Source organism: Coturnix japonica, chromosome 8, assembly GCF_054131305.1.
Source record: "Coturnix japonica strain WE chromosome 8, WE-NBRP24, whole genome shotgun sequence".
Classification (NCBI taxonomy): Eukaryota; Metazoa; Chordata; class Aves; order Galliformes; family Phasianidae; genus Coturnix; species Coturnix japonica.
Window position 1 is genome coordinate 10562196 of NC_140670.1, and position 18343 is coordinate 10580538.

The 18343-nt window shown below is 44.2% G+C and overlaps 1 protein-coding gene across 2 annotated transcripts; it reads left to right on the top strand.

Moving 5' to 3' along the window:
- On the top strand, positions 1 to 17961 carry LOC107315745 (hexokinase HKDC1). 2 transcript variants are annotated; one of them, XM_015866407.3, is made up of 19 exons: positions 1 to 74; positions 671 to 868; positions 3561 to 3723; positions 5493 to 5641; positions 5723 to 5842; positions 6580 to 6675; positions 7422 to 7521; positions 8156 to 8339; positions 8785 to 8940; positions 9656 to 9889; positions 10493 to 10797; positions 11074 to 11222; positions 11308 to 11427; positions 11989 to 12084; positions 12174 to 12273; positions 12904 to 13087; positions 13347 to 13502; positions 14149 to 14382; positions 14972 to 17961. In XM_015866407.3, exons 2-19 carry the CDS (start codon positions 806 to 808, stop codon positions 15114 to 15116), a joined length of 2754 nt encoding a protein of 917 aa, XP_015721893.2. In that variant the 5' UTR covers positions 1 to 74; positions 671 to 805; the 3' UTR covers positions 15117 to 17961. The 2 variants fall into 2 exon arrangements, with proteins under 2 accessions (XP_015721893.2, XP_015721892.2); XM_015866406.3 differs by lacking the exon at positions 1 to 74 and having other exon boundaries at positions 140 to 868.
- The last annotated feature ends 382 nt before the right edge of the window (positions 17962 to 18343 follow it).

Genomic DNA, 18343 nt, shown 5'->3' on the forward strand with positions numbered 1-18343 from the left:
AAGCACTGGGTGCTGCCAGTTAAAGGCACTTGTGCTGAGTGCTGCAGCCTGATATCTGCTCTGTTGGCTGCCAGGTAAGTCTGTTCTCTCCCCAGGTTTTGCAACACCGTGGATCTGCATCAGCCTGAAACTTTGCCTTCAGAGGGGGCTGAGGGGAGAGTAATCCGTGCAAAACCTTTCTGGGCTGGGAATTGTGAAAGAGATGTTTCAGCTGGGGGTGGGGGGCTGTGTGCCTTCCCTACTTAAGGTGGCTGGAGCTTAATGGAGAGGGGCTGGAGATAAGAGTGCACTGTGTGGGTCTAGAGAGGAGTTAATTCATGCAGAAGAGTGTAAGTGGGAGTGCCAAGCAGAGGCAAGGAACCTAACATCCTCTCTTAGCTTTCCATATTCCCTGCAGCAAGGAGGGGGGAAGGAAATGGTGTAAGAGGGGCAGGCTGGGTGCGTAACAACTGCATGGCAAAGTGGTTACCATTCTCAAGCGTGGCTGTAACAAAATCGATTTTTCTCTCCTTCAGCTTGGCAGCTCTCCAGGTGCCTGCTTGGGCACAATGGAGCGCGTAGCTGAGAGGGAGGGACTTTGGGGTGATGTTGGGGGAGATACAAAGAGACAGAAGTTTAATCATTGAACCGATCACGCTGGATGGATTTATTTCTGGACTCAATTTCCCAGGAACTCCACTGTCTTGCCCTGGGGGAAATGCCTCAGCTGAAGTTTCTCTAGCTCCAGCTTAGCGAATAAAGACGCATCGCTTTGGAGTTACTCAACGGCAGCTGTCACTACTGACGATCCATCTGCCTCGACAAAATGTTCGCCGTCCACTTGCTGGCTTTCCATTTTGCAAAGCTAAAAGAGGATCAAATAAAAAAGGTAAGTTAGAGCAGTAACTGAGATTCGTGTTTTCAGAACTGTCACTCATGCTCTGTGGAGTCTGCAGTGTGCAATGCAGTCTAGGTTATGGCTTTTTCCACTGCTGCTGTGGAGGCAAATGGCATGAGAAGCATTTGGATACATCTGATGACTGTGAAAATAGGTCTGGTTAGAGCTTTTCCCTGCACAATTATAAATTGCTTTTCAGCAATGGAACAAATGATCTCCAGTAAGGAAAAGTGGTATTTAGGCTTTACCTGGCATTGTGTGGTGCTGTCCAGAGGGCAGGAAGGGACTTCTTGTTAAATTGCTTTGTGAGTAAAGTGGAGGATGGGAATTTTATATCTGAGTAGGTGTCTGATTCACTCTTATGACAGCAAGGATAAGAAGACCTCCTGGGGGCTTTGGGACAGGTCTTCTGTGATTCAACACACAGTTCCAACTAGTGTTGGTGGGATTAGAAGTGGAAAAGCTAAAAGTGAACCAGATCAGAAGCTGTCAGTACTGGAAATGAGCTGCCTGGAGGTTGCTTTTCCCATTTGCTTTCATGGCTGGGCTGCAGTGAGTTGTTGTCTCTCCTTCATAAGACCATGTGGGACCTGTAAGCTTGAGTTAGAGGCACTCTGGTTTCTAGCCATGTCCCCAGGGGTGCTCTGTTTTCCTGGCATCCACACAGAGCGCTTTGTGGCGGTCACCACCCAGCCCTGTCCTCTTGTTTTACAGCCAGCTGGAGGTGGAGCACTGTGCAGGCGCATGGCAGGGGGTAGCGCTGCCTCCATGGCAGGGTGAGCAGCACTGGAGTGTCCTCGCTGTGCCCGTGCTTACACATGCAGGTTCATTCTTAGGAGGTTTCTTCAGTAATTCCACCTTGAAGAGCAGTGTGCCAATAGAAGTGCTGGTGTCTGCAGTCAGATGTCTCTGATGGCCACAGCACTTTTGTCCCCATATGATCAGAAGGGGGCCTTTGTGCCCCCGAAAACCAGACCTAAGGTCTCTCATCTGGACAGTGCTTTTTTTCCCCTATATTTTTAAAAAGAAATGGAGAGACCTTGTGGAGCACTGCTAGGGCAGAATGGGCTCTTACAAGGAAAACGCATTGTGTAGCTGAGGGAAGGTTTTCCTGATGTGGGGACAGCAGAGAGGGGGGGGGCAGAAACATTCTGTGAAGCTATTAGAAAAACAAGATCTTTCTGCTAGGTGCAAACTAGTCTCACCTGAAATCAAGAAGATGTATCACTGTGCAGAAGTTTCTTAGGAAGGAAGCCCAGCGCAGGCAGTATGGAGCAGAGCTGATTTCTCTCTAATTAGAGAGGAGGGCCTCTCTCCCTACCTGCTCTGGGCTTGTTTGCCTTCTGGTGTCAAGAACAAGAGCCTCTCTGCCATGAAAACAGCACTGTTTCTATGTTAAGAAAATTAAAAACAAGGACTATACTTGTGCTGGGAGGGAGGTGTTGCATGGCCCAGCCATTCCTGCATTTTTAAGCCACTGATATGGCAGTGTGCCCTTGCTCTGGTTGTAAATCATGCTAGAGAGCAGGCAGGCTGTGCCTTATCTGGCTCCTTGGAGTGGACTGTCTCCTTCTATGGCTGTAGGTAAACGGGGTGCAGAGAGCTTGTATGTGACGTCTGCAAATACAAGCATGGGCATTTTTATTGCTCTTTAGTTTTATTTCCTCAAAGAATTATCTCAGTAGGTTATATGGGCCTGTGTGAGAGTGCATGGGTGCTGCATGTCTCCAGTCATTGCATTTCCTTCTTTTGGTACACCCAAGGAAGCAGTGCTGGTGTCTGGGCTGGGATGGCAGATCCTACATAGTGGTGGGGCCACAGGAAAGCCCTAGAGATAATCCAGTGGTTGTCCAAACTGGGGCTACAGATAAATATCTGAATAATGGTCTTGTCAAGGCATGGCTGTGTCTTATGGCAATTGTTGCTTCTTGCCAATGGCATCTTGTAGTTTGTCTTTCTCCTGCTGTAAGGTAAAGCCTGCATTATTTCCAGGGGGCTGACACTCTCAAATAGGCCACTGCTGACCATCCATTTAAAACAGGTCTGTGAATATGTAACCAGGTAATTGGTTTGTGCCTCATTAACATGGGTGGCCAGTCACTTACTTCTGTAGGCCAGTTTATCCACAACCTGCCCTTGTTTAAGCAACATCACTTCTTAGATCCTCTATTTTCCTCTAATTCAAGTGGCCTTTATTTTGATCGTACGTTGTGAATAACACACTCTTAAGGAAGTATATTTATTGTACCAAGAACTGTTTTCTAAACGTAATCCTAACATCACAGAGAACAGAGGGCAGAGCTGGGGCGAGAAACAGGCTTTGAGTTCCAGCCTGGTGTGCCAGCCGAGTTAATTGTCTGTGGAGTGAAGCAGTAGCTGAATAGATGTTTTCAGACTGTAGCTGACACGCTTGGGCACTGACGGCATTTTCTGGACCTGACTCAGAGGGGTCAGATCCTCACCATCTCTGCAGCTCTAGTTCATTACATGAACAGGAGGAAAAAATGGGGTAACAGCAGCCTGTGGGAATGTAGGGAGTCCTGTGGGCATACATGGGACAGATGCTATCAGTCCATCAGAAAAGATAGCTTACTTTATGTCATTAAAGCAGCAGCCCTGACAGCCAGCTGCTGAGCACTGAGCAGCATGTGTGCCTTCCAGGTGACTTCTTCCCTGCTTCCAGGTTGACAGGTACCTGTACCACATGCGTCTCTCCGACGATGTCTTGCTGGACGTGATGGCTCGCTTCCAGGCTGAGATGGTGAAAGGCCTGGGCAGAGACACCAACCCCACGGCGACAGTCAAAATGCTGCCGTCATTTGTGCGCTCACTTCCTGATGGCTCAGGTGAGTTCCTGCTGCTCCCACTGCAGTGCTGGTTTAGGGAACAAGATGAGTTACTGCCTCATGCTCAGCAAGCAGGTTTGTGGGGGCTGTCAGGGTTTTCTCCTCACACTAGATGTATTTAGGCCAAGTGCTGCTTGTTGGAAAGGAAGGCTTGGCTATAGATCATAAGAAGCAAACTCTGTAGTCTGCAAATGTGGCTGTACCTATTGCAGGCCTCATAGCAGGAGCTGCAGCTGGACGTGGCAAGGGCAGCCTCTACAGCCCAGAGCCTGCAGTGCAGCGTGCTGCGGGTGTGGGGATATGAGCATTGCTGGTCCTGGTCACTGCCTGGGAACACGATCTAAAAGCCAGTCCTTCTTGGAGATGTGTGCATACCCGAGATAGCTCTGAAGCTCCTGGCTCAGCTGGTGCCAGCAGTGCAGACTGACAGATAATTTTCTACCTGGAGCAGCATAATTTGGCTGTTATTTTTTTACTTTGTATAACTGAGTCTTAGAATTTTTGTAAGGCGTTGGTGAGGATGCAGTGCATAGCACCTGCTGATGCCAAAAAATGTGAGAAATGCTGCTCTGTGCATCATTTCTGAATGAATTTATTCCTTCTGAAGTTGATCTGCTCACAGTTAAATGAGAAATAATAGCTTTTATGGCACAAAGGGATCATTGGATGGTAGTCCAAAGTTTCAAGGCAGTCCTCTGAAACTAGGGATGTCTGGACAGAGTATATCAGGTTGAGTGCCCTTCCTCTGACTGTAGCCTTCACCAAAGAAGAATAAATATTAGCTTAGCCCTTGTTACCTCTGTGGCCATCATGTCCTACAGTCTCGTATGTTACTGATCCTATCCGGAAGTTGCAGGGAGCACCTAAGGTCAGGAGACTTGGCAAATGACAGGTTAGGTCAGCATTGTTGCACAACTTTGTGTTCCTCAAGGCCAACGTTGGGCAGTGGCCTCTTGGCCTGTTGTGTAGCCTTTCCGCTGTCCCAAGGACACACTGGTGTCATGCTGGGCTACATGATACTGATAAGCCCATTTTAGGCATGACATTGATTTTTTCTATTTTTGTTCCTTTGCTGAACTCCTTATTGGTTATTGTGTTTGCAAACAAAATTTCCAGCAGGTTCAAACACCTCCAACTTAGCTGGATGATGCCGTTTACAATAGCAGTGAACTTTCAGATTTTTCACTGCCCACAGTGATACTACCTGGAATGACCTGTGTGGAGCATCATTCTTAATGATTTGGGGGTTAATGATCTGACTAATGTCATGGTTTACTGAGTAACCTGGTTTGTCTCGTCACCTCTATCGTATGTAGCTGTGGTATTACAGGTGTAATTTCCCACTTCCTTTCCTTTCAGGGTCATGTTTGATAAAATTTAGTCAGGTGCTTGGACTATGGAACAAAGATCATGCAGGGCTATGACATGCCAGTGCATTTTCCTTCAAGGAAGGGCCTTTTCACGTGGGGTGGGTAGATAAGTGCTTTACTGTGAACACAAAATGTCCTTGGGCCTCTCTTTCTGCAAAGTTCATCCTTCTCCAGCTTGAAAATGTGCTACTGTGAAAGGAGCAGAGTGGGCAAACCCAGGCTACTAAATAAAAAGAACATATTAATTAGGGCATTGCAGGGATTGCAGCCTTCCTGGTGGTGGTTCCAAGCCCAAAGGGGTGAGTTCCCATGAACGTGGTGAGGCAGGAGCTCTGAGCTGCCTTCTGGGGGATGCCTGCTGCTCTGATCACCACTGATGGCTGCCCACTTGTGTTGCAGAGAGTGGTGATTTCCTCGCTGTTGACCTGGGTGGTTCTCAGTTTCGAGCCCTTGAAGTGAAGGTGTTTAATGATGGGAAACAGAGCAGTCAACTGGAGAGCAAGTTTTACCCTACACCAAAGGAAGTCATACAGGGCAGTGGAACAGAGGTAGGTCTTTAATGGTGGTGCCATGCTCAGGGAAGGGTCTGCTAGTCACAGTCTGACTCTGTTCTCTCCTTTTTCCTGCAGCTGTTCAGTTATGTTGCTGACTGTCTGTCAGACTTCATGGAATCCAGAAACCTGAAGCATAAGAAGTTACCTCTTGGCTTTACATTTTCTTTTCCATGCAAACAGACCAAACTGGAAGAGGTAAAGTGAAAAAAAGGTATTGGCAAGCCCAGCTTGTTGCATCATCCATAGAAGCTATTGCATGGAAGTGTTACCTCACAGACTTTTTGAGGTACTTCCTTTCCATAGCACACTGAAGAAGCATGGATGAGCACTGCCATTTAATCGCAGCTGACTACAATTCAAGGATTTATTCCTCATCTCAGAACAACAGAATCTTTATTATTTAGCTTAATTAATGTCTTATTTCATAGTAACCATGTACTGGTATGATGTCTGCTGGACTTTAAATCACATATTTTTGGAGTTCATCCTTCTTTTTTGATCCCTTTTCATTCAGTATTTTTTACAGTTGATAGTAGTTAGGAAAGACTTGTAGCAGGGCTGCTTGAAAGGCCACATGGAAGAACTGGTTACAAATATTTTGTAGCCTCTTATTGAAATTTTTCTTCTCTTCCTAGGGATCTGTTCTTTGGGTTCCAGTCCTGCAAATGCTTTGTGCTTTATGCTGTTAGTGTGTTATGAACACTGACAAAGCCATGAATGCTTTAAACAAAGCACAGGGAGGTGCATTTAGAGGACTGGGTTTCTATGCTGATTTAGTTGAGTGGGTGTTAACATGCACCCAGGCAAGTGTGATATCTTTTGCTATGACTTATTTTTGCCTAAATATTTATGTGTGGAGAGAGATAGTAGCCTTCCCACAGGTTTGCATGCCAAGACTACAGCTTTTGGGTCACTGAAATTCTACTTTGCAGGGAGTCCTTCTTTCCTGGACAAAACACTTCAAGGCCCGAGGAGTGCAGGGCACAGACGTAGTGAGCTCTCTGCACAAGGCCCTCCAGAAACATAAGGCAAGTTCTGTAACTGAATCTGAGCGGCTGCTCTGCTCTTGGTGTGTGGGTTGTTTAGAGAACTGCTGGACATTCTCCAAGGGCAGCCAGTAACAAGCAACCAACATGGCTGTACATTGAGTAGATCTGGCCGTGGGTCTCAGAGGGATGGAGTGATTGATGGTAGTTTTTGAAGTCAGCAGTAAAACTTGATTAAATCTGCCTTTCAACTAGTGTAATCCTTTAAATAGCATGACAATATTTTTGGGAAGTCTTGTTTGTCATACGCCATGCTATTGGTAACATAATCTAAGAAAAATCATATCTTAGCATCTAAAGGGGAAACTCTTCTGTTTTCTCACATGGTAAAAATATAGCCTTTATTTTGGTTCACTTCCTTCTCTGCATCAGACTTCATACAGTCACAGAGTCACCAAGGTTGGAAAAGACCTACAAGATCACCCAGTCCAACCATCCACACACTACCAATAGTTCTCACTAAACTGTGTCCCTCAACACAATGTCCAAGTGTTCCTTGAACACGCTCTTCTGGTAAAAAAAGGATGAGTCAAATAAAAATAAGTCATGCAACCAAAGATCCTACCTGGCTCATCATTTGAGAATTCTGAGATATTTTCTGTGTTGTAGGGATAATGTTGTAAAAGGAACTGGTGTACCTTTAAATGGAAGAGTTTTTCCTAAACTAATCTAGTACAAAGGCTTTGTAAGCTTTTTTTTCTGCCAATCTCTCATCTTCATGCTGTTAGGACATAGACGTCGATGTTTTGGCGATGGTCAATGACACTGTAGGAACCATGATGACCTGTGGATACGATGACCCGCGCTGTGAAGTTGGACTCATAATTGGTAACTTTTTCTGCTCACTATGCATCGTCTTTTCCCTTGTTTGATTAATCCTAATGAATCTTGAGTAGGAGGGAGTGTCCCAGTACCAGAAGGAGCAGGAAGGAAGCAGAAAAAAAACACAATGGTTGATTTTCAAGCATGGCTGCCTTTTATAAAGCAGCTGTTTTTATGCTGATCACATTGCCATCAAATACCACAGTCCCCATTTTGTCTGGGTTTAGTTGTGACCAGCATACTAAGCTTTTCTGCTGACTGCATAGAAAATTACTGTCTGTCTGTCCAGAGAAAGCTGAATTCATCTCATGTCTGGTAGTTAGGATCAGCCAGGCTTTCCATGACCCTTCCACTTCACACACAATGGTGACTTTTAAAGGCACATGGAAATACATTTGAGATAGGGGAAAAAATGGTTTTAAGCAAGTCAAACCCTAGATGAATTTCTCATACTTTCACTCATTGATAAATGATTACTTAACAAGTACAGGTGGCTAGATATTAGCATCTTTACCACTGGATTATGAGTTTATATTATTTCAAAGGCAATATATTGACTTGTTTGCAAACGTGGGCTTAAAAAGAAAAGGAAGCCTGAGGCAAATGGCTAATTTAACCACACTGGCTCTAATACAAACAGGGACTGGAACCAATGCGTGCTACATGGAGGAGATGAGGCACATTGATTTGGTGGAAGGTGACGAAGGGAGAATGTGCATTAACACAGAGTGGGGGGCCTTTGGAGATGATGGTGCTTTGGATGACCTCCGCACAGAGTTTGATCGGGAACTCGATCTGGGATCTCTCAATCCTGGAAAACAATTGTAAGTGACTCACTGGGTGATTTGATTTGGTCATCTGAGTTCTCTGAGAGCATATCTGGCATTTCCCAGGAGTCTGTTTGGAACAAGAATCCAGCTAAGTTAACCTGAACAAACTTGGCCTTGGTACTGTCCCACTCAGGTCTTTCTTTTGAGGGAAGGGTGGGTTTCTGGGAAGGTGGATACACCTCCCTGTCTCCCATGCCAAAAGTTTGCTCCCACAGTCACTTACAAGTCATTAAAAATAGGTTGTTGCTCTGGTTTTTGAATAGTCTTTTTAATTACTTATTTATCTCGAGCTGGATTTGGGTTCTAGGACCACAGCTTAGCTTCTGGTGCTCTTTGTAAATGCTTAAATGTCACCAACCTGCCTAAGAACATTCTTGAAGTTGCAGTGGCTTTGGTGAGCTGGTGGATGCCTTGTAATCTTTCTTGCTCTCTATTCCAGGTTTGAGAAGATGATCAGTAGCCTGTATCTGGGGGAACTTGTAAGACTCATACTTCTCAAAATGACAAAGGAAGGTCTGCTCTTCAATGGAAAAGTGTCAGCAGCTCTGCTTACTAAGGGCAAGATTGAAATGAAACACGTGTCTGCAATGGAAAAGTAAGAGCCTGAGATACACCCTTCAACAGAGGGGCAGTTAAATTCTCACAAGCACAGCAATGATAATTGACATATCATTATAATCAGGGAGTGTTGGGAGCTGACTGTGAACTGTTCAACTTGATTTTACTTTTGCATAGGAGAAAAATGGATCCTTCTGTAAGTAGAAGTGATGGAGGATCGAGTTTTAACAAAATATCACAGTGGCAAATGTATTATCACAGAACACAGGTTCTTTAAATAACTCATTTGGAGACCTGGGGCTATTTTTGCAGTTTTCAGCTTCTGAGATGTCTAAATATTGGGGCTGTGGATGGGCAAGGCATGCTCTGGGTCACCTGATGGTGCCTGCATGGGAAGCTGAAGCTTCTACGCTGTTACCTCAGGAACAGTTTCTCTAGTACTATGTGAAGCTGCTGTGCTGCTCTTCTATGAACTCAACATTTATCCTGTTTTGTACCTGGCCAGCCCATCTGTATGTTTTGCATAAAACTGACCTCCAGGGAGTAGCCTCTTAAAAGTCTGGTCCTTCTCCCAGATACTTCTGAGGATAGTGTGGAAAAGGCACTACTGATCTATGGAACCAATTATGACCCTGCTCAAATAGGTTCTGCCTTGGTCTTCTCTCATTTGTTTGAGCTAACATGCAGGTGCTGATTTAAATGCTGCCTTAATATCTTTGCATTAGGTAATCCTTTCCTTTGTTTTGGTTTAGATATAAGGAAGGTCTGAGCAATACAAAAGAGATCCTTACAGAGCTGAACCTGTTTCCCTCTGAAGATGACTGCATTGCCGTTCAGCATGTCTGCACCATCGTGTCCTTCCGCTCTGCCAATCTCTGTGCTGCAGCCCTAGCAGCCATACTGACCCGACTGAGAGAGAATAAAAAGCTGCTACGGCTGCGAACCACTGTTGGGATCGATGGAGGACTCTATAAAACCCACCCCCAGTAAGCAACTAAAGAGGGTCTGATAATTGCTGGACACTTGTTGATGTTGTAGAGTCTCCACCTGCATACACGTGTAGCTTTTGGAGAAGTGCTTGTTTTGCTGCAGGGATGGGATGAGATGTGGTGGAATGTAGAGGGTCATATTGGCCTTGTTATCACAAAGCTGCTTCAGGAGCTTTAAAGATTGAGGTGGGACTGGGGGAGGGAACAACGTGACATGGCATATTGAGTAAGAGCAATTGATTTTCCAAGTGATTCCTAAGCATCCAGGACACTCGCTGTTCATTGTTTCCTTCTTTTTGTTTTCCCTATGCTTACATTTTTCCCACTCTGAAGGCTTATTATCTGCTTTCTGATGGTGGGCTCTCTGTTCTTGCCTGGCTTTTCCCCCTTGGCACTCACACTTGTGTAGAGGTATCTTCACATTCCTGTAAACACACAGCTTCTGTGGAACAGCCAGAAATCAGAAGCACTGTGCCTGTCTCCTGGCTTCTGACTCTGTGACCCTCTGGCAGCGCCTCAGTGCTTGCAGTGTTGGATGTATCCATGCATTTGTAGCACGTGCAAAACAAACCATGTGCAAAATGTTCTTTATTCCTGTAGATACCCCAAGCGCCTGCACAAGGTAGTGAGAAGGCTGGTCCCAAATTGTGATGTTCGGTTCCTCCTCTCTCAGAGTGGCAGTGCAAAGGGGGCTGCCATGGTGACAGCGGTGGCATACAGGTTGGCCGCTCAGCGCAAGCAAATCGATGCTGTTCTTGCACCTTTCCTGCTATCCCTGGAGACCCTCAGAGATGTAATGAACAAAATGAGGACCGAGCTGGAGTATGGGCTAAAAAGAGAAACACAAGACAGGGCTACAGTGAAGATGTTGCCTACGTATGTCTGTGGGACACCAGATGGAACAGGTGAAGTTATTTCCTGGTCACTTGGAGATGGTGCAGGAAAACTGCTTGTTTGGCAAATGCCATGGTTTCTGTTGGCAAACCGTTGTTTCCTGCCTTATTACCTGGCTGGTCCATTAGCCCTTGACTTAGCATACAGATGGGATAAGTGGCATAGGGAGTAGTGTGCTGTCATTGGCCCAGGTGAAGTTTCTTTCAGATGTCTGGCAGAGTATGGCATTCAGGCTGGAAAACATGCTAAAAGAAGCACCAAAATGAAGTGTCTTTCTTCTTTTACAGAGAAGGGAAAATACCTTGCCCTTGATCTTGGTGGGACAAATTTCAGGGTTTTGCTCGTCAAAATTAGAAGTGGAAGAAGGAGATCAGTAAGAATGTATAATAAAATATTTGCCATTCCTTTGGAGATCATGCAAGGGACAGGGGAAGAGGTAACTTCTAAAGAACACTTAATTGATCAAACTGAGCCTCAGTGCATGTGAGCAAATATGAGATGTGCTTTTTTTGCTCTTCCAGCTCTTTGACCATATAGTCCAGTGCATAGCAGACTTCTTGGAGTATATGGGGATTAAAGGTGCCCGCTTACCTCTGGGTTTCACCTTCTCCTTCCCATGCAGGCAAGCCAGCATTGACAAGGTAAGGACTGTAAGAACGATAGAGTCAAATTGCAGCTGATGTCATATTGGGGGAGGATGGCTTGTTGGTTGGGAGACTGCCAGCAAAGACTCTTCTTCTGAATATGTTTTCCTCCAGGTAGGATTTGACAAGGCTTTTAGTGAGCAGAACTGAATTCGCTGATGATCATAGTGGCTGTTATTCAGTGAATGAGCCTAAAATTAACTATTGATGTTTATTAATGTTTGTTTTTCTGGAAGTCTTTCACCCACAAAAGATTCAATGAATTTATGCGCAGAAGGAGGTGAGATGGGAATGTTTTCCAGAGGAGAAAAGAGTGCTAGAAGGCACTGAGTTGATAAATGCCTGTGTAAACCAGAAGTCAATTTTAGTCAATTACTACAGATAGTAGCTGAGTCATAAAGATATGTGGACGTGCATTCTGCACTGGGCACTAGCAGAAGCCTGGCCAGGGAAATAACTGTGTGTGAAAAAGTTAAAGGTAGTTCAGGATCCAAGAAAAAAGGGTATGTGGTCCTCTTTCTATTTTCATTTTATGGTTTTCTTCCTCTTGTGTTTCAGGGAACACTTGTAGGATGGACAAAAGGATTCAAGGCAACTGACTGTGAAGGGGAAGATGTTGTTGATATGCTGAGGGAGGCCATCAGGAGAAGAAATGTGAGATTCTTTTCTGAGCTTCCTAATGTATTTGGTGTGTGCTGCCTCTTTCTCCAGAACTCCACTGGTGACTGTGACTTGTGTTCTAGGAGTTTGACTTGGATATCGTAGCGGTGGTGAATGACACTGTTGGGACAATGATGACTTGTGGATACGAGGATCCAAACTGTGAGATTGGCCTTATTGCAGGTACAGTGATGTTGGAACCACCACCCTGTAAGCAGCTGCTTGACTTCACACTCTCGTTTAGAATTTGTAAAACAATGTCCTTTATTTGAGTTTGATATATGGTATTACTATTCACTTGAGGTTCTTGGTAGATTTGTATGGTAATCAGCAGAGCAGACAGTAGCACTGACAGCAGATACAATCAGCAGTTCAACAGGTTCAGGATCTGATGAAGCCCAGTAAGTAAGTGGGTGCATGGTAAAAGAGTATGAGGACAGTAGACATAGCATGGGTCTTTGTTTTAGCAAAGGGTTTGTGGTGCATTACAACCAAACTGGCAGCAAAGACTGATCAGTGCTTGCCAATGGCTGCCAAAGCCATTTCTGGCCTATAACAGGGAATCCATGTTCCTCTGCGCTGGGAATATTCTGTGCTGGGCCCACTTCACTCAGTAACGTTTCTGTTACTGTACAGCACATACACTTAGGGAAGCATTTCTACTGATGCCTGCTTGTCTAAAACCTGGGGAGATCTTCAAAATACAGGATCTAGAGAAGAGAGTTTAAAAGATGATCACTGCAATCACCTTTCTTGCATTTACAGTGCTGCTTCACTCTTCTGACTGAATCTTTGATATTTCTTTCCTCCTAGGAACAGGCAGCAATGTGTGTTACATGGAGGACATGAAGAACATAGAAATAGTTGAAGGGAATGAAGGAAAAATGTGCATTAACACAGAATGGGGAGGATTTGGTGACAATGGCTGCATTGACAACATCAGAACAAAATACGATAAAGAAGTAGATGAGGGCTCACTAAATGCAGGGAAACAGAGGTAAATGTGGTGATTCTGATGCTAAGAACCAGATTGAATGAGTCTCCAAGATGCTGACTGCTTTGTCAGATGACAATAATGAAAGTTATTTGAAAGGAAACTTCAGTACTGATGCATTTGGTAGTTGAAAAAATGGCAATTGTTTTGAAGGCTTTACTGCTTTTCAGAGTTTATCACACTGAGCAGATGTACATGTGCACTCCTGTTAAATAACCTGCAATGCCTTTAAAAACACTTTTCTTCTTTGGTATTTTGACAGATATGAAAAAATGACCAGTGGAATGTATCTGGGTGAAATAGTGAGGCAAATTTTGATTGACTTGACCAAACAAGGATTGCTGTTCAGAGGACAGATTTCAGAATCACTCAGGAAAAGAGGCATATTTGAAACTAAATTCCTATCTCAGATTGAGAGGTAAAGTTAATTAATTTACTTGCTATGATTCCTCAAGGTCTTTTAGGACCTGTAGAAAGTAGTGGAGCCCTTTCCTTCAATAAATCAATTATAGTTCCCTCCTTTGTCTCCAAACCCTCAGCCTTAACTGGTGAATCATCATTTCCACCCAGCTATGTTGTCTTCAGTGTCTTAGCCACTGAATACAACTGCACTTGGAATCTTTCTTTGTAGAACTTCAAGTAATACTTAAACATAATTAACTAAAAGGCAATGTTATATAAATGCCCCATGAACATGTGCTTACCTACTTATCTGTGCATGACTACAACAACCCTCAGGGCTCTTTGAAACCCTCTGACTACTGAAAAAACTTGGAAGATGTTGTCTCAGCCTTTAGATCAAAAAACAACATGGTCAAGTGACCGATCTGACACAGCTTCCTCATGGCACTGGGAGCTAGGTGAATAACAAAGAATGGGCCATGAGCAAGTTTGGGATCTGGACTGAGATTTGCTTTAAAACAATTAGAGGATGTGAGAGCTGGAAGCAGTGGTCCCATTTCCTTTGAATAATGACAGAGTCTCATCTGAAAGGCGTTAGAAGGTTTGTACCTGCCAAAGCTTCCCATAATACCGTGACGCTGCCTGTGTTTCCCTTTACGCAGTGACCGGCTCGCCCTCCTCCAAGTCCGACGGATTCTGCAGCAGCTCGGCCTCGACAGCACGTGTGAAGACAGCATCATTGTGAAAGAGGTGTGTGGGGCTGTTTCCAGGAGGGCTGCCCAGCTCTGTGGGGCAGGACTGGCTGCCATTGTAGAGAAGAAAAGAGAAAACCGAGGTGTGGAGCACTTACAAATTACTGTTGGAGTAGATGGGACTTTGTACAAGCTTCATCCACAGTGAGTACCTTAACGTCCATCCCTTTGCTGTTTGCTCATTTCCATGGTGAACACACAGAGAGCTCTACCGGCCTTCATCTGATGTAGTAAAACATGAGGGAGGATAAGGATCTAATGTGCTTCCGTGTATTCTGGCATCTCCTTCCCCAAGGCAAAGAACTGAAAACTGGAAAGAAAAGTGGTAGCACTGCTGCCCAGAGCTGTGGGTGCCCCATCCCTGGAGCTTCCCAGTGCCATGGATGTGGCCCTGGGCAGCCTGAGCTGCGGGGGGCAGCCAGCCCGTGGCAGGGGTTGTGGCTGGATGGGCTTTAAGGTCCCTTCCAACTCAAGCCATTGCATGAGAAGTGCTTTTTCCATAGTGTCTAAAGGCAAGAGACGTGTCTAATATGTTGCTTAACAAAATTAAAGTAGAATCTGATAGATTATAGGAACCTGTCTCTGTTTTGTATAGGAGGAAAAACAAATGGAAAGGAATGCTCTGGAGAAAGAAGATGTTGGTTAAGGTTATGGTTCATCACCTGTAGATAAATGCAAAGGTCTCAGATCAGAAATTCACTCCTAGAATATTCTTCTCTCCTTTTTATTTCAGTTTTTCTAGGGTCCTGCAGGAAACGGTGAGGGAACTGGCACCCCAGTGTGATGTGACTTTCATGCTCTCCGAAGATGGGAGTGGAAAGGGAGCTGCTCTCATTACCGCTGTAGCAAAAAGATTGCATAACGTTGGACAGAAGTAAAAATGAGAAGTCAGTTCATTGCAACACTACCAAATGTGTGCACTAGAGATTTGTTGAATGGTGATTGAAGAAAGCTTTGCCAGACACCAGTATACAGGTACCTGTTTTCCAGGGAGCAACTGGTTATTGCCAGGATTGCAGATTTTTGTCCTTTGGGCACCTCTTGGGTTTGGTGTTTCTGCTCCCTGCCATTACGTCTTGAAACATTGCAATGTTCTCAGTTCTCCACTTCCTGAAGTGCACCTATAACATGTATGGGAGAGTCAGACAAAGAAAAAAACCCAATCCAACCAACCAACCAAAAACGCAACAGTGTACTTTTACAATGGCTTAACTAAACTACAGTAGAACAAGCAAATCTATCTCAAACTTCTTAGATTTGGTGTGGTATTTAGTTTTGACTTGGCCTGTCTCAGGGGATGTTGAGATCTAGTGTTGCACATATCTAGTGGACATGTTTATTTAATCCCAGGCTTCACAATAAATCTGAAAGTAAATAAAAAAGAAAGGGCGTTGGTCAGTGATGCTTCCTCCAGCACCCAGCTATATTGGTTACCAGTGTATTGTAATGTAGTATTTCCCTGAAGTACTGGAGTGTGTTTAATGATGCAATGAAAAAAAGTGTGATTCCAAAGAATATCAGTTTGCGCCAAAATATCTTAGTGCACGTCAGTGCATATAAACATTAACAGCACTGGATGGATTTTGATTGTGACTACTTTTATTTGAATCTTGGAGAAAGGGAGGATGCAGAAGCAGCTACAGGGTCTGCCACGTGTATGTTAGAGCTACCCAAAGGGTATCGAAATGGTTCATGTTTGGGCCATCAAAACAGCTTTGTAGAGAGTTAAAAAGAATCACTTGAATTTCTGATGTTTGTTTTCCCTCAGTGATCTGCATTCCTGTTTGAGGGAGGATAGTTTCCATTTTGTGGAAGGGACTTTATCTTTGCTTTTCACTCTCTGTTTCCTGCTGCTCTACCTGTCTGCAGTTTGTTGTAAATAAATCCGTGGTGCTGTGAGTCTTTGCTTCTCTGTCTTGTGCCTCCTCTGAGTTGTTGGAAGAACATGCAGGCAAGTCAGAAATTTCTTTAAACCTATGTATAACAGTACTCAGCAGCACTGCAGTTATTATAAAAATGGCTTGCACACAGGCCCTAACTGGAGCCAAATCTACCTGATAAAGCACAGTTTAATTTATCAGTAGAATGTCCAAAGGCCTGCAAACACCAGGAAAATAACCCATGCTCTTATCTCACCAAATTTCAGAGTAAATTGAAACAATAATACAATGCAGAGAAGCAGCAGGTTTGGGGCTTGCTATTCTGTTCTCAAGTATTGCAGGATCTCCTGAGATCCTCTCTTCTCAAGTGTTTGCTTCTACTCAGGCTAGCAGCAGAAAGTGGGGCCAAGAAATATGCTTTAAGCTTTAGAGGGGTCAAAAGTAACTGTTGTGCAGGGGGATGGGCAGCTGAATTTCTATAATAATCTGTAATAAGGCCAATGGTTTTAAATTTAGCAATGGCAAACACAAGAAGTGAAGATATCGACCTTTTCTGATTTGTAGCTTTTTTATAGAAGAAACATGTCAGCAGCTCTCTGTCTGTGCTGGGCCTGCAGGATGGGTAAAGAATAGGAGCTGGAAATAATTCTTATTTTCAGATGGAGTTCATCACCACACAGAGCTCCCTTTATGGGGTAACTGAGGGTAACACGTTGTGAACTCACACATACTATTTTCCTCCTTCTGTCAAGCAGCTTAGTAGTTACTTTTTGTCTGTATTTGTGAATCCACTGAGTCACAGAAACCAAAGCTTGCTATGCAGGGGGGGCAAAGTTATTTGGATCTGGCTGTTTTCCTAATGATGAACAAACTAAATTCAGTGGGACTAGGTACAGCAAAAAGCTGTCCTGGCCTGGGGCTGTGTGGAGCCTAGAAATAGCTCTTCTGCATTGGTTGTTTCTCCCCTGGGCACTCTGAGATCTTGTATTCGTTGTGTACTTCTGAGTCCATTTGGGGGAGTGGATTGTGCTAATCTGCAAAAGCGCGCCCGTGGGTGAAATATGTCCCTCTATAGCTGGAGGGAGGTGACATGGACTTGCCCCAGGATGGCCACGTGAGTATGATGCAGAGATCTACTGAACTTCTGCTCTAAAGCCTGCTCTGCACAACTGGAATGCAAATCAGTAGCAACACGAGGTAAACCACTTGCACGGATCCTTGCTTTAGAGATTTAAATCTGTATTGCTTTGGATTTTCTTTTTAGCCTTCTTTGGGAAGTTAAATATTCACACAGTTTGTACCTCAGATGCAGTAGATTAGGCCTGCACAATTAATAATTATAATATATATATATATATATTTACATCTACAAGGTTTGTTTGTTTATTTTTCTTTCTTTTGAATCTGTGGGTGGTGTGGAATCTGATCACATGAACTTGAAATGCTGCTTGCAAAGAGCCTGGTGAGTGAGAGCTTGTGCTGCAGTCCCTAGGGCCCAGGACACGCATGCTCCTGCCTTTCCTGCAGGCAGCTGCCACATGGATCAGTTAATGTGTCTGCTGGGCAGGGAGGATGCAACATTTGTGCCCCCAGTTGTGATGATGTGTGTAAACTCAAGGAATAACACAAACTTGCCAAAGGTCTTCTATGGATTTTAAGGCACTGAATCTAAATCTTTCGCTACATCCTATGCAGTGACTCAATTAGAAGCCCTGTTTTGAAATAAAGGTGAAGGCCTCCCATTAACTACGAAAGGTATTCTGAAAATCATGTAGTACAACTGGTTGCATAAAGTTGGTAATAAACGTAAAATAAAATAAGATTCTTCTTGTTTCACATTTTAGACGCGCTTTTCTACTGTTTTCTGGTATCCTTATGATATTTCACTTCTGTGGGTTGTGTGGGATTTGGTTCCAATCCACGTATTTCTTACTTCTGGAACCTACTCTTTTGTTTCTTCTTGAAGACATGAACATCATTTTTCAGCTCTGAGTCCTGTGTTTGATTCTGGAAAAATGGAAGAGCTTTGAACCGCGGGTGTGAGCATGACAGAAGTATTACTAAGTGGAGGGAGGAATAAAGGTTTTTGCCTTCTAGAAACTCCCAGTAGGTTATTGTGGTTACCCTTTTACCTGCAGTGGGATGATGATCCTTAATACATCAGTTTGCTTGCTAGAGGAGCATTTCAGTGGCCATAGATTTGGACAGTGCTGATGCTTGACTCA